The following is a 14,385-nucleotide window of genomic DNA, read 5'->3' on the forward strand; positions in this document are numbered from 1 at the left end:
TGCAAGAGAAAAACATTATCACGGTCAACTGATATGTATGCCATGTGCCATTTAATGTGAATGCACAGTGCACTCATCTCCCATGGTTGTGGTTTAGGTTGTTACCATGATACTCTTGTGAGCAGGTATGGTGCAGATTCTATTCTGTGGCTGTTGTACAGCTGCTTCTTTTTCACACAGCTTTATGAAGCTGCCAGGCTGGTAGTTCGTCTCCTGCATGTCTGCTGCAATCTGAAAATGGAGAAAGAATTATACAGATTCAACACAAACTATTCAGTCTGTCATTTGCTTGCTGGAAATATTTGGTATTGGTTTTCATTAACTGCACCTGCATAATGCATTCATTACGCAACAATACAATCGTATAATGATATATGTTAGGATGTTAAGATAACGTGCTTAAATGCTGCTTATTAATCCTGTATGAATGCATTATGAAGGTTCACTGAATGTTCTACGAATACATTTGTCACGACTTGAGGGATGAAGGACTTGAGGGCAGGTGTTGGGGTGAAACAGAAGGGGTTTATTGAACTAAATAAACAAAATCTGGAAACAAACAGGATTGCGAAGGAGCACAGGCAACAAGAAGGTTCAACATTAATGACTGGACAGGGACAGATGAGAGAAACGGCTATTTAAGTACATGGAATAATGAGGGGTAACAAGCACCTGAGATGGCTCACTACGGTCACATAAGAGAAGAGACAGGAGGGTCAGGCGTGCAGGACATGACAGCATTATAAAGGCATTATGAAGGTGCAGTTAATGTAAGGCGTTACCAAACATTTATACATTTCAGCTGGACATCAGTGAATGTATAAAAATTTCATGTAAGATGTCAAAGAACTTTGTTTTACCTGTTTTTTGAAATTTGTCAACATCTTTTCTGAAGACTCTTTCTCCAGTTTTTGCCTGTATAGTAAATATTAAGTCTGAGACAGTTCCACTTAAGACATTAATTTCTCCCATGCTAGATGACTAGTTTATTTCCTGTATTAAACAGAAACAAATTTGCTTCTTTATCCTTTTAAAGCCTGAAATGGTTTAATTTTTTTGTTTAAACTGTAACTAGGTCATATGTAAACAAAACATCACATATTGCTATGATTTTTAAATAGGCTTCAGGATCCCTGGCAATTCTGACCAGGATAAGCAGTAAAACAAGGGATGATTTACAGGATTATACACCTAAATTATATAAACTGTAATGTCTGATGGGTTATCTGTAATAGAAATATCCAGGATCAGGTAGTGAAAATCAGAATATACAGACAAGACTGTAACTTTGATGGTACCTATGGGTTCCTGGGTGTCCACATCATCGATGACCTCTCCTGGTCCCTCAACTCCACCTCTATAGCCAAGAGGGCTCAACAGCATCTGCACTTCTTGCGGAGGCTGAAGAGAGCAAGCCTCCCCCACTGATCCTCATCACATTCTACATCAGCACCATCGAAAGTCTGCTTTGTAGCTGCATCACTGTCTGGTACGGGAACTGTAACGTCTCGGACTGTAACACACTTCAGCGGATGGTTGAGCAGCTGAGAAGATCATCGATGTGCCCCTAGCCCCCTTAAAAGACATTTTCCAGACCCGCTGCTACAACAGAGCCATAAACATTGTAAAAGACCTTTCCCACCCGCTACACGGACTCTTTTCTCTCTTATTGTCCAGAAAATGGTATTGAAGCTTCCGCTCCACCTCTACCAGGCTGTGCAACAGCTTCATACCACAAGCCATCAGAACTCTGAATGCACACTAATATCTGGACTGTATCTGTTTAAATACCTCTAAATTGCATATACAAAAACTACCTCTAAATTGCAACTGCACTTTAATAAGGGTTAAACTGTTACAGCCGCAATATGCATCCATTTCAGCAATGTTAATTTTACAAATTCAACTTTTTGTCACTGTGAATTTAGTGCTACAACTGACCTGTGCAATATAATAATCTTGTGCAATATCAGTCATTATGGTTTACGGCCCTCCGCTGTTACAAATTGGAATTGTGTGCTGTCTATCGTCCTGTCTATTTATTGTTTGTATTGTATTGTTTTTGATTCTGTTACTGCACTTTGTGGTGTCTTATATTGGGGTAAATCTTGCTAACTGCCTTGTGCAGCTGCACAAATCATACAAAGTTTACATTATCTCCTTGCTACTGTAAAATCTCTGCACTATTTATTTACTGCCTGTTTGCACCTTGCACGCCTTGTTAATGTGATGTTAAGTGTACTATATGTTGCAATGGGGCCATGGAGAAACGTTGTTTCATCACTCTTTGTACATGTACTGTATGAAGCTGCTGATGACAATAAAGTAACCTTGAACCTTGTTGAGTCACAAGCGTGTCCACACCTGTTCATCACATTTAAATACACTCTTTAAACAGTTCAGTTTTCTTTTTCTGTGAATTTGCAGTTCATTTCTGTTAATGTGCTGTGGTCTGAGAATTTGCAGGGCATTTCTGTTATTGTGTTTAGCATGTTTTTCTATTAGATGTGCATTTTTTTTTTTTTTGAATTGCATTGCGCTTTCTCGGTCACCATACAAACTTGAATACTGGCTGAAACACTCTGTTCTCATCCACAATAAGCTGAATATCACAGGTACTGGGCTTATGCTGAGTGATGCTGCAGATCTGTTATGTGTCATTTTGGTGATATTGCTGTGTGTATGGCTTTATATGGCAAATGTGTATAGTAAAATCCAGTTATAACGGACTTCAAGGGACCTGGCAAAACAGCCCATTATATCCAAAGTCCGTTATATCCAGAGTTGCTGTATGCCCAGAACAGAACTGCAGGACACCATTTACTCATGCCACACCCCGGCAGACACACTTGTGGTATAGATTATTATATTGTACAAGTAGTAATGCAACTTTACCTGACCAGATGCGTGACTATTAATAATCCTGACTACTGGATATTACCAGCACGCCACACACCTTGTAGGTGGAGCCTGCATGTCTGTTATAGCCGAACAAAACTACAACCAAAACCCAAATTGTTTGTCCGTTATAAGCGAAATTCCATTATATATGCGAATCCGCTGTATCCAATGCTTTTTCTGCATGTTCTTAAAGGCGCACGGCCGGGACCAGCGGACCTCGTCCGCTATAGACAATATTCCATTATAAGTGATTCCACTATAATGGGATTTTACTGTACTTGCACACCAGCATCCCTGGTTATAATCTTATAGGACCATCACCATAAATGTGGTCTGTTTTTGACCATCATTATGTCATAATGCAGGGCATGATTGTGGAGATTTTGGTTCTGTGTGAGCCATCTCAGTGCCTCACTGTAAAGTAGGGAATCAGAGCAGAGCTCATCAACATATTAATGAGCCCACCAAAAAAAGGAAAACGGCCTGTTTCATTCTAGAGTCTACCATTAGTCTGTAAAAGTGCTTCTGGGCATTTTTTGACCAAAACAAGCCCACATACCGTCTATGTAGACAACAGAGAACAATATACGCTGCTTTGAGCTCCTCCTGGATGTCCAGGCTCCTCACCCTATCTCTAAGGATGAGCCGAGACAACCTGCGACGGAAGCTCATTTCAGCCACTATTATCTGCAATCTCAGTTTTTCACTACCCAGAGCTTGGGACCATAGGTGAAGAGTTGGAACACAAACTGACCAGTAAAACAGCTTTGCCTTTAAGCTTAGCTCTCTCTTCACCACAACAGCCAAATATAATGTCCACATAACTGCTGACCTGTCAATCTCCTGCTCTGTTCTTCCCCTACGTGTGAACAAGCCCCTAAGATACTTACGTATCTCATCCCCCAACCTGGAGGGGGTAATCCACCATTTTCTGGTTGAGAACTATGGCTTCTAATTTAAAGGTACTGATCCTTCCTGCTGCTTCACCTTCGGCTGCAAACTGCCAGGACATTGAAGATCACAGCTCGATTAAGCCAACAGGGATTCTCCATCCCTTGGCTGTGCCTAGAAATTCTGTCAATAAAAATTACCAACAAAAATGGCGATAAAGGACAGCCCTAGCAGAGTCCAATACCCACCAGAAATGAGTCTCAATTAAGGCCACCTATGCGAACCAAGCACTTGCTCTGGTTATATGGGGAACTAATGGCCCATAGTAGTGGGCCCCATACTCCTGAAGCACCACCCACAGGACCCCCCCAAGGTACACGGTCACGGCATTTTCCAAGTCCACAAAACACATGTACACTGGTTGCGCAAACTCCTATTAACCCTGCAGAATCTTTGTGAAGGTGAAGAGCTGGCCCAGTGTTCCACAACCAGGATGGAATCTGCAATGCTCCTCCTGGATCCAAGCTTCAACCAATGGACAGACTCTCCCCTCCAGTACTCTGGCATAGGGCTTCCCAGGGAAGCTGAGGAGTGTGATCCCTATGAAGTTACAGTACAACACACCCTCCGGTCCCCTTTCTTAGAAATTGGGACCACCACGGCACTCTGCCAATCCAGAGGCACTGTTCCTGACCTGCACTCAATGTCAAAGAAGCATGTCAGCCAAGACCATCATCAAAATCATCAAGCACTTTCAGGATCTTAGGGTGAATCTAATCCACCCCTGTGGCCTTACCACTGAAGAACTTTTTGATTTCTTCAGTGACCTCAGCCGTAGTGATGGGCATGTCTTCCTCTGAGTCCTCCAACTGTACTTCCTCCATGAAAAGCAGATCAGTGGGATTTAGGGGGTCCTCAAAGTATTCCATCCACTACCCAACTACATCCCCAGTTGAGGTTAACAGCACTCCATACCTTCTGTAAACAGCATGGACAAAGCCCTGTTTACCCCTCCTGAGATGTTTGAGGATTTTCCAGAATCTCTTCAAGGCTGACGAGAAAGTAATTTTCCTTGGCTTCAGCAGATGTCACCTAAACCCAAGTTTTTGCTTTGGCAACTGTCAAAGCTGCATTCTGGTTAGCCTGCTGGTACTTGCCAGTTGCTTCCTGAGTCACAGAAGCTAACCAAACTCGGCAGTTGTTCTTCTTCAGCATAATAACATCTTGCATAAAATACACACTATGAGGATATACACTCACCTAAAGGATTATTAGGAACACCTGTTCAATTTCTCATTAATGCAATTATCTAATCAACCAATCACATGGCAGTTGCTTCAATGCATTTAGGGGTGTGGTCCTGGTCAAGACAATCTCCTGAACTCCAGACTGAATGTCAGAATGGGAAAGAAAGATGATTTAAGCAATTCTGAGCGTGGCATGGTTGTTGGTGCCAGACGGGCCGGTCTGAGTATTTCACAATCTGCTCAGTTACTGGGATTTTCACGCACAACCATTTCTAGGGTTTACAAAGAATGGTGTGCAAAGGGAAAAACATCCAGTATGCGGCAGTCCTGTGGGCGAAAATGCCTTGTTGATGCTAGAGGTCAGAGGAGAATGGGCCGACTGATTCAAGCTGATAGAAGAGCAACTTTGACTGAAATAACCACTCATTACAACCGAGGCATGCAGCAAAGCATTTGTGAAGCCACAACACGCACAACCTTGAGGCGGATGGGCTACAACAGCAGAAGACCCCACCGGGTACCACTCATCTCCACTACAAATAGGAAAAAGAGGCTACAATTTGCACGAGCTCACCAAAATTGGACAGTTGAAGACTGGAAAAATGTTGCCTGGTCTGATGAGTCTCGATTTCTGTTGAGACATTCAAATGGTAGAGTCAGAATTTGGCGTAAACAGAATGAGAACATGGATCCATCATGCCTTGTTACCACTGTGCAGGCTGGTGGTGGTGGTGGTGTAATGGTGTGGAGGATGTTTTCTTGGCACACTTTAGGCCCCTTAGTGCCAATTGGGCATCGTTTAAATGCCACGGCCTACCTGAGCATTGTTTCTGACCATGTCCATCCCTTTATGACCACCATGTACCCATCCTCTGATGGCTACTTCCAGCAGGATAATGCACCATGTCACAAAGCTTGAATCATTTCAAATTGGTTTCTTGAACATGACAATGAGTTCACTGTACTAAAATGGCCCCCACAGTCACCAGATCTCAACCCAATAGAGCATCTTTGGGATGTGGTGGAACGGGAGCTTCGTGCCCTGGATGTGCATCCCACAAATCTCCATCAACTGCAAGATGCTATCCTATCAATATGGGCCAACATTTCTATAGAATGCTTTCAGCACCTTGTTGAATCAATGCCACGTAGAATTAAGGCAGTTCTGAAGGCGAAAGGGGGTCAAACACCATATTAGTATGGTGTTCCCAATAATCCTTTAGGTGAGTGTATTACTTACTTGTGAACTAGGCAACATTTCCATTTGTCTGCAGCAACTTAATTTGAATTTAATGAAGCAATCGGTATATATTCTGTTTCATAAATATTTCATATTTCTACTACTACACATTTCTAGCTCTTTTTCGTGAATTCCAGTTTTAGTCACTTCCAACAACTTATCGTTTTTATCAACCTGCTTCTCAAGCAAGGTAATTCCTTTTTTTGCCTTGTTCAATCAAAATGTTCTCCAGTTTGAGGTCCTCAAGTACATATATCAGCAGCTGATGCATTTGCAAGATACTTCTCCAATTTCCAAATGGTCATCTATGTTATTAAACTTGTTTTCATGTCTGTTGTGCTGGTTGTTACACTCAGCTTTGTCTCTGTTGTATGTGAAGTGCTAAGTTTCCCACTCATTTTAAATATCCTATAACCATAAAAGTAGCTCTTGCTTTTTCAGCAGTCCCCAAATGATGCACACCTTTTTCTTTCTCTGCAATTCTATAAAACGTCATTTTCTTGTTTTCTCTTCCCCTCCTACTCAAGTTTGAAAATCAGCCTGATAGGACTGAGATGGCCTGTTTGGCTCCAAAGAATTACATTCCTACCTCCCTGTACTCTGGGGAAAATGGCTCCCTACATAATACATAAAAATAGATTTTTTTAATGCTCAATCCAAAATATAATGTAATGTAATGTTCAATCCAAAACTGGTCTGGATTTCTATTAAAATAAAATAAAAATGTAGCATGCTAAAAGTGATATGCCCACTAGACCTTCCCTCCCCCAGCAGCACCCCTTTTACCTAGCCTCTGGAGTTTCATCCCAGAATTTGTTCAGAAGGCCACCCAGCCACTTCCTCTCTTCATTGTATGCAGGAATTATTTCTTGCATGGCTTCCCAGGGGCTATCCTGCTGTTGTATTCTCTCCTCCTCTCCTGCTGCTCTGTCTTTCTCCCTGTGATACACAAGTTTCCTTTCGGCCTGTTTTTGCTCACTCAAAAGTCTGAGTCTTTCCTTATCCAAGAATACTTGGGTAACCCCCGCATGCTGCTCCTCCAGCAGGGCCTTCTCATGTTCCCATTCCTCTTTGAGTTTCCTTCTTAGCTTCTGCCTCTCTTCCTCTAATTTAACCCGAAGCAAATGTTCATGGGTTTCTTGTAACTGAGCCTTTTCCCTGTCCCACTCAGCTATCAGTCTTCGCTCCATCTCTCCTTTTACTGCCTGCAACTTTTCCCTTTCCACTTTTATCAATGCCTGAATACTTTCCTTGTGATGTTGCTCCACTTGTATAGTTCTCTCTTCATAAATCCTCAGAAGTTCTTCCTTTTCCTCCACAAAGTTCTGCACCATTCTGGACTGAAAAAGTTCCAGTGTCTTCAACTTTTCCTTCAACTCATTAGAGTAGGCTTGGGTATCTGAAAGCTGCTTCTTGATAACACTCATTTCCTCTTCATGTTGCTTCACTTTTTCTTGACTGCGTTCTAGCTGAATCTGCAACATTTCTTTTTGGTTCACTTGACTTTGGAGCTCATCAGCTCTATCCTGGATTTGTAACATATTTCCTTGTAGGGCCTGGACCTCCTCTTGGCATTTGAGTGACAGAAGCTTTTGTTGCTCTTCATGGAGTATTCTTTGCTTGTTTACTTGTTGTTGGAATTCACTAATCTATGAAACAGAATAAAAATATTATGCAAAAGTAGTTGAATCAGTATTGTCAATGAAGGTCTTCCATTCATAACACAAAAATGGCTTTACCTCACTTTCAAGCTGGTCTCTGAGTTTCTTAATCTCTTCCAGGTGCTGCTCTTTTAGGTTTTCTACAAGTATTTCAGCTTCCAGACTCATGTTTAATGGCTGACATTCTCCTGAATATAAACCTTACACAAAGAAATCGACACTTAAAATTTAATAATTGCTGTTTTTTGGACTGAGGTAGTATAACTTACCCATGTTATACTCTGAGGCAATTAGACTAAGTTCACATTATCCGGGTCAGTGTACATCAGTATAATATGTTTTTCGATTTTAGTTGGAAAAAAACTAAAATGAAGAATGGGTCATTTTCACTAATGTTACTAGACTAATCATAAAGGGAAAATTGGAAAATGGGAAAATGGTTTGTTTTGTATTCATTGGTGTGTGTTCAAAGAAGTCAGAAAACGCCTTGTATTTGGTTTGACTGGAGGTGGGTTGGGTTATAGGTGTGCCATCTGTTATTAGCCAGGTACATGACATACATAAGATAATACATGAGATAATAATAATAAGAGTTGAATCAGCCCTGACTGCTGGGGTACCTGAGAGTTTATTATTATTATTATTATTTGTTGTAGTAGTAGTTATAGTATAAATTTGCATCATTATGATTTTGAAGCAATGATATACTATGATTGCCATTCATCTCTTATAAGATGGGATAGACCACATGGGCAAAATGAAATGCTGTATCCATTATTGATCATTATAAGAGATCAATAAGCACACTAAGTCTTCACCGTAGTGAGAAAAATGATCGTACTCTGTTTCAGCTATAACACTTAATCCTTGTATGATGTCTTTTTATATGAATATTCTGTTTGCTATATTGATTGCTGTAGCAGGGGAATTCACTTTAACTGTTTAGAGCTAGGCTGCTGGATTAGGAAGCTTGAAATAATTTATAAATTATAAAATTCTCAAGTGCAGCTTTAACAAAAACTTTTAGGTACCCCTGCAGTCAGGATGACTCGAAACACTTATTCTGTAGCGATGTCATGGGAGGAGTGGTCTTTGCAATGTACCTGGCCAATAATAGATGGACCTATAACCCACCACCCCCCCTCCTAACGGAGTATGGGGCAGTATGGGGAGTATCATACACAACCAAGCAAAACAAACCATTTTCCAATTTTCCCTTTGCAAATAATCCAGTAAAAGTAGTGAAAATTACCATTTTTTTTTAATTTTGTTTTTCCCATCTAAAATCAAAAAATGAAGTCCATGTACTCACGTACATGGACTTATCAGGCTGAAGTGACTCACATCTGAGTTTTTGCATTAATGTGACACAAATCTGATGTTTTCAGGTCTGTGTGGACAAAGAAATGTGATCTTTTCAAATTACATTTCAGTCATTTTCATATGCGCTCCTAGATCAGATATATATCCGATTCATGGCCAAGCAACATGAACAGTCAGATCAGAATTTGGCCTATACACATGTGCTGGGCCCTGTTGTCATCAGCCAGCACTGGCAGCACGGCAAAACAACAATGGACGAGACCTTCAACAGTCCCATTAATAGCTGTGAAAACAGCAAAAGCCAGCCATCTGCCTTTCTTTCACCTTTTCAACTTGATCATGTACAGCTAATGAACTGTCTGCTGTCCTCCAGAACAAAATGTGATGCATACATTAGCTAATAGAGCCTCCATTTTGTCGATTTTTAAAATACCATGTCTCACAAATAAGATACTTTTTGTTGTTTGTGACATAGATGACATACAAAAATGGATTAATATGCACATGTGTGCCATATGCCTTCACATTACAGTTAGATACATGTCATTTGTAATTATGAATGTACACCGACAAGATCAAATCCAAATCTAAATTGAACAATGAGGCTTGTAACATGAGCGTAGAACTTGTTCTTACAACTAAATCAGAGGTCAAAAAGAAAGACACTACTTCCGCATATATTGACTTTAATCTTTTAAGAATGGGAAACTACCTTGGTCAGAAAAAATATCAGATATATTAATATCAACATTGTGAATGAGAGGGATCTTCTTCAGTGCATGGTATTTCTCCAGTTCTGATTGAAGCTCATCGATACGATCCTGCATTTCCTGTTATATAAGTGCACACACAGAAATGAGCACATAAGGTTCACTGGATGAATATATACAGTATGCATTACAACAGAGAATCTCAAAAGTCACATATCAAATACCAGGTAACAATTTAAACAATTTAATCAGTTTTTCTATGTTGCACTAAACCACAAAAACACTTTACGTGAAGGGGACTCTTCATCAACAGCAAATAATAATGCAAGTTTTAAACAAAATTACAAGACAAGTTAAAAAAACAACAAAGAAAAAGAATATGAGTGTTCAGATGGTCGCAGAACTTTGGTGTGTGGTTTGGACACCTTACCCTACATTGTTCTTCATGCTTGCTAAATATTTGGCGAAGATGCTCTTCATGTAGAAAAAAATCAGCACTTCCACGGTCCCAATAACTAAACTGAGGAAACACCATCAGAAAATACTTATGACCAAAAACTTAACTATGGGTGGAAATGTACATACAGTAAAATCCCGTTATAATTAACTTCAAGGGACCTGACAAAGTCCGTTACATCCAGAGTTGCTGTATGCCCAGAACACAACTACAGGACACCATTTACTCATGCCACACCCCAGCAGACACTCTTTTGGTATAGATTATTATATTGTGCATGCAATAATCCAACTTTATCTGACCAGATGTGTGACTATTAATAATACCGACTACGTATCTGCGCTGGATATCACCGGCACGCCAGGCGCCTTGTAGGCGGAGCCTGCATGTCCGTTATAGCCAAACAAAACTACAGCTATAAGCGGCCCTGGGGACCAAATTGTTTGTCCGTTATAAGCGAAATATTGAATATGCGAGTCTGCTATATCCACTGCTTTTTCTGCATGTTCTTACAGGCACACGGCCGGGACCAGCGGACCTCGTCGGTTATATTCCGTTATAAGCGAGTCCACTATAACAGGATTTCACTGTATAATCAACCCACTGAGAAAAATCCAATGATACTGGCAACAATTTTAGTGAAATATATGAGAACCTCTTAGTCTTACTTTTTCTTCAAGAATGCTGTCTAGTTTTGTCTGCAATTTACAGACCAGATTTTCAGTCTCCAAAAGTTTTTCTGTGCTATCCAAAAGCTGGGCTTCCAATCGGCTGTTCTCCTAAAAACAAAACAAACACAAAAGGTTCCATAATGCACTTTGTCTCTTTCTGATTTTGTATAAATACGAGCATATATGCTTCACACAACACACCCATTTGGACAAACTGGAACAAAATGGTACTTTTAATTGCATTTACTTAGGAATTCATGAATTCCTTAAGAACTTAGAATTTTTTATAAACTGCTTAAAATATGCTGATTGATACTCTCCCTCTTCAAGAGAAACACATTCTCTTTACCTTGGCACCAAGTGCAAGACGTTCTCTTAGCAAGGTTGCTTCCTGTTTAATTTTTTCAATTTCACCATCAAGTTCTTCATGTTGCTGAGTTGCCTGTTGGTGGATAATATCTCTCTCTTTGGTCAATCCAGCCCTCACACTTGCCAGCTTTTGGCTATATTCCTGTTCAAGTTTTCTATAAACAAACAGAAAATTAGGGGTTTGGATAATGAGAGACAGAAACACTGAGTAAAGTAGATGTTGCCATGTTACCTGATGTTGAGGTTGTAGTTGTGCTCAATGGCTGAAAGGTATTCATCCACCTCTGTGGTTAGTTTGGTCTTCAATTTGCCTGCCTTCTCCAGGTCACCACGTAGCTTTTCCTTCTCATTAAGTTCAACATCCAACTGCTCCCTGAAAAAAAACAAGCTTTGTGCCATCCATTCCGTTCGTTACAAATAGTCATATAACATGAAATACACTGTCCTCCTGAGGTCCAGCAATTATTTTTTCTCCTCCATAAAGAATATATTTTTGCACAAAATTGCCATAATAAACTATTAAATCCTGTTGTTCCCAAAAGAGGACAGTGAGGGCTTGAAGATGACATTTTATGTATGTGGGTGTGTACTTGCTAACTTCCTCTTCCTGCCAAATGAAAAATGTAATCAATATTAAAAAAAACTGAAAACTTTACCCTGAATCTGAGCAGAAAATAGAAAAAACACATATTAAAAAGTGCCACAAAATCAATACTGTACAACATTCATACCAGTCCAATAATACCATTTAGTATTCCACTCAATTACCAATTAAGCATCATGGTTGGACACTGCATAAATGTCTCATAGACACCTATATCAGAATGGACACCCCCCCAGCCCCCCCCCCCCTCCATTTAACCCTTACTCTTCCCACAACGCCCAGGTTCTACAATTTCAAGAATGACTGGATTAATCAACTGGAAATATAAAAGCCAACAGATATGATTTTACCTGAATGCTCCAAGACCTAGTGACACACAACTCTGAAACTACACCTATTCATTTATTTTCATTTTATTTTATATTCATTTTATTTATTAATTTGTACATCCTTCCCTACCAATTCGGTTGAAAACAACATTTCTCTGTGAATGTCTATGCCACGAAATTACTAAGTATTGGGTATTCAAGTATTACACCTACAGGAACTTTTATGACACACCATTCTAAATGCATAGGCATTCCAAAGCTCCCCATTCCATCTTTAACAGTTGCCACTCTTCTGTGAAGGCACAAGATTTTGGAGTGTGTCTGTGGGAATTTTTGCCCATTTATCCAAAAGAACATCTGTGAGGTCAGGCATTGGTGTTGGCCTGGGTTGCAATTTCAGTTATCCCAAAGGTGTTCAATGGGGTTCAGGACTGGCCTGCACAGAGCCCTGACAAGTTCTTCCATACCAAACCCAGCCATGTCTTTATGGACCTTGCTTTGTGCACTGGGGCACAGTCATGATGGAATAGAAAAGGGCCTTCCCCAAACTGTTCCAAAAGTTGGAAGCATAGAATTGTCCAAATTGTCTTGGTATGATGAAGCATTAATAGTCCCCTTCACTAGAACTAAGGGGCCTAGCCCAACCCCTGAAAAAACAACCAAACCACATACTATAATCCCTCCTCCAGCAAACTTTATAGTTGGCACAATGCAGTCAGGCAGATAACGTTCTCTTAGTATCCGCCAGACCCAGACTTGTCCATCAGACTGCCAAACAGAGAAGCATGATTGGTCACTTCGCAGAACACATTTATACTTATCCAGAGTCCAGTGGTGACATGCTCCATCTGACGCTTGGCATGGCACTTGGTGATGTGAGGCTTGCAGGCCTATTCCATGAAGCTCCCAGTGCACAGTTATTGTTTTGGGGTTAATTCCAAAGGAAGTCTGGAACTAAGCATTTATTGAGTTAACAGACCATTTGCGACTTTTACGCACCATGCGACTCTGCTATGTCACTTTATGTGGTCTGCCACTTCGTGGCTGAGTTTCTCTTGTTGCTAAAGGTTTTCTAAACACAGAGTGGTGGCTCTAAGGCTAGGGATCTATACTGGCAATCGGAAGGTTGCTGGTTTGAATCCCATGAATGCCAGGAGTGATTCTACTCCGTTGGGCACTTGAGCAAGGCCCTTAACCTGCAACTGTTTTGTCCTGGGTATGACATTAAACTACATCCAGCCCTGCAAGCAGATCCTCAAAATCCAGCAGATTCAACAATTTTGGGGTTCGTGGCTGGATTGGCACTCCAGTCACTGGAAAAAACTTCACTATTGCACTCCATTTGAACTAGTGTGATACTGAGGTATCACCTGCTCCATGGCTGCACTTGGGTTCTCATCTCTGTGGCAGGTATGGCAACATGCTGTATCAGCGCACGCTCCTTAAACGTTTCAACTTTGCAATAATTCCACTTACAACTTATTGAGAAATAACTAGTAGGAAAGAAATTTCACAAACTGACTTATTGCAAATGTAGCACCGTATAACAGTACCACGCTTGAATTCACTAAGCTCTTCAAGATGGCCCATTCTATTGCAAATGTTGTTAACCTGACTGCATGGCTGCTTGATTTTATACACTCGGGGCAATGGGTCTTAATGAAATACCTGATTAGGTGTCCCAATGGTTTTGTCCAAATAGTATATATTCTAAATATTTATATTCTATTTATTACTTTCCCATGTACTGTATACTATGAACAACATTTTCAATGACATAATATTTACCGTAACAGCCACATAAACTGTATAACTAAAGTCACTTCCCTACCAGAGTTCAGGGATCCAGGGCCTCAACCCTCTATAAATTTCATCGGAAAAAAAGGTGTATGCATGAAATGGAAAAAGAAAAAAACTCCATGTGCACACAATAATTAGGATTTATACCTGGTGTATGCACATTTCCCCTTGGAAATGCTGGA

The 14,385-nt window shown here is 40.5% G+C and overlaps 1 protein-coding gene across 1 annotated transcript in view; it reads right to left on the minus strand.

Moving 5' to 3' along the window:
• The window catches only part of nin (ninein (GSK3B interacting protein)), a 35,436-nt gene that overhangs the window by 1,073 nt on the left and 19,978 nt on the right, over nucleotides 1-14,385 (minus strand). Inside the window, exons 7-15 of the mRNA XM_072698980.1 lie at nucleotides 11,703-11,843; nucleotides 11,451-11,625; nucleotides 11,099-11,209; nucleotides 10,404-10,493; nucleotides 9,976-10,093; nucleotides 8,019-8,140; nucleotides 7,066-7,928; nucleotides 861-915; nucleotides 106-231 (exon numbers count right to left, since the gene is read on the minus strand). Of these exons, the coding sequence (XP_072555081.1) occupies nucleotides 106-231; nucleotides 861-915; nucleotides 7,066-7,928; nucleotides 8,019-8,140; nucleotides 9,976-10,093; nucleotides 10,404-10,493; nucleotides 11,099-11,209; nucleotides 11,451-11,625; nucleotides 11,703-11,843 (1,801 nt within the window). The remainder of the gene's footprint in view (nucleotides 1-105; nucleotides 232-860; nucleotides 916-7,065; nucleotides 7,929-8,018; nucleotides 8,141-9,975; nucleotides 10,094-10,403; nucleotides 10,494-11,098; nucleotides 11,210-11,450; nucleotides 11,626-11,702; nucleotides 11,844-14,385) is intronic.

The sequence above is a fragment of the Paramormyrops kingsleyae genome, chromosome 14 (assembly GCF_048594095.1).
Source record: "Paramormyrops kingsleyae isolate MSU_618 chromosome 14, PKINGS_0.4, whole genome shotgun sequence".
Classification (NCBI taxonomy): domain Eukaryota; kingdom Metazoa; phylum Chordata; class Actinopteri; order Osteoglossiformes; family Mormyridae; genus Paramormyrops; species Paramormyrops kingsleyae.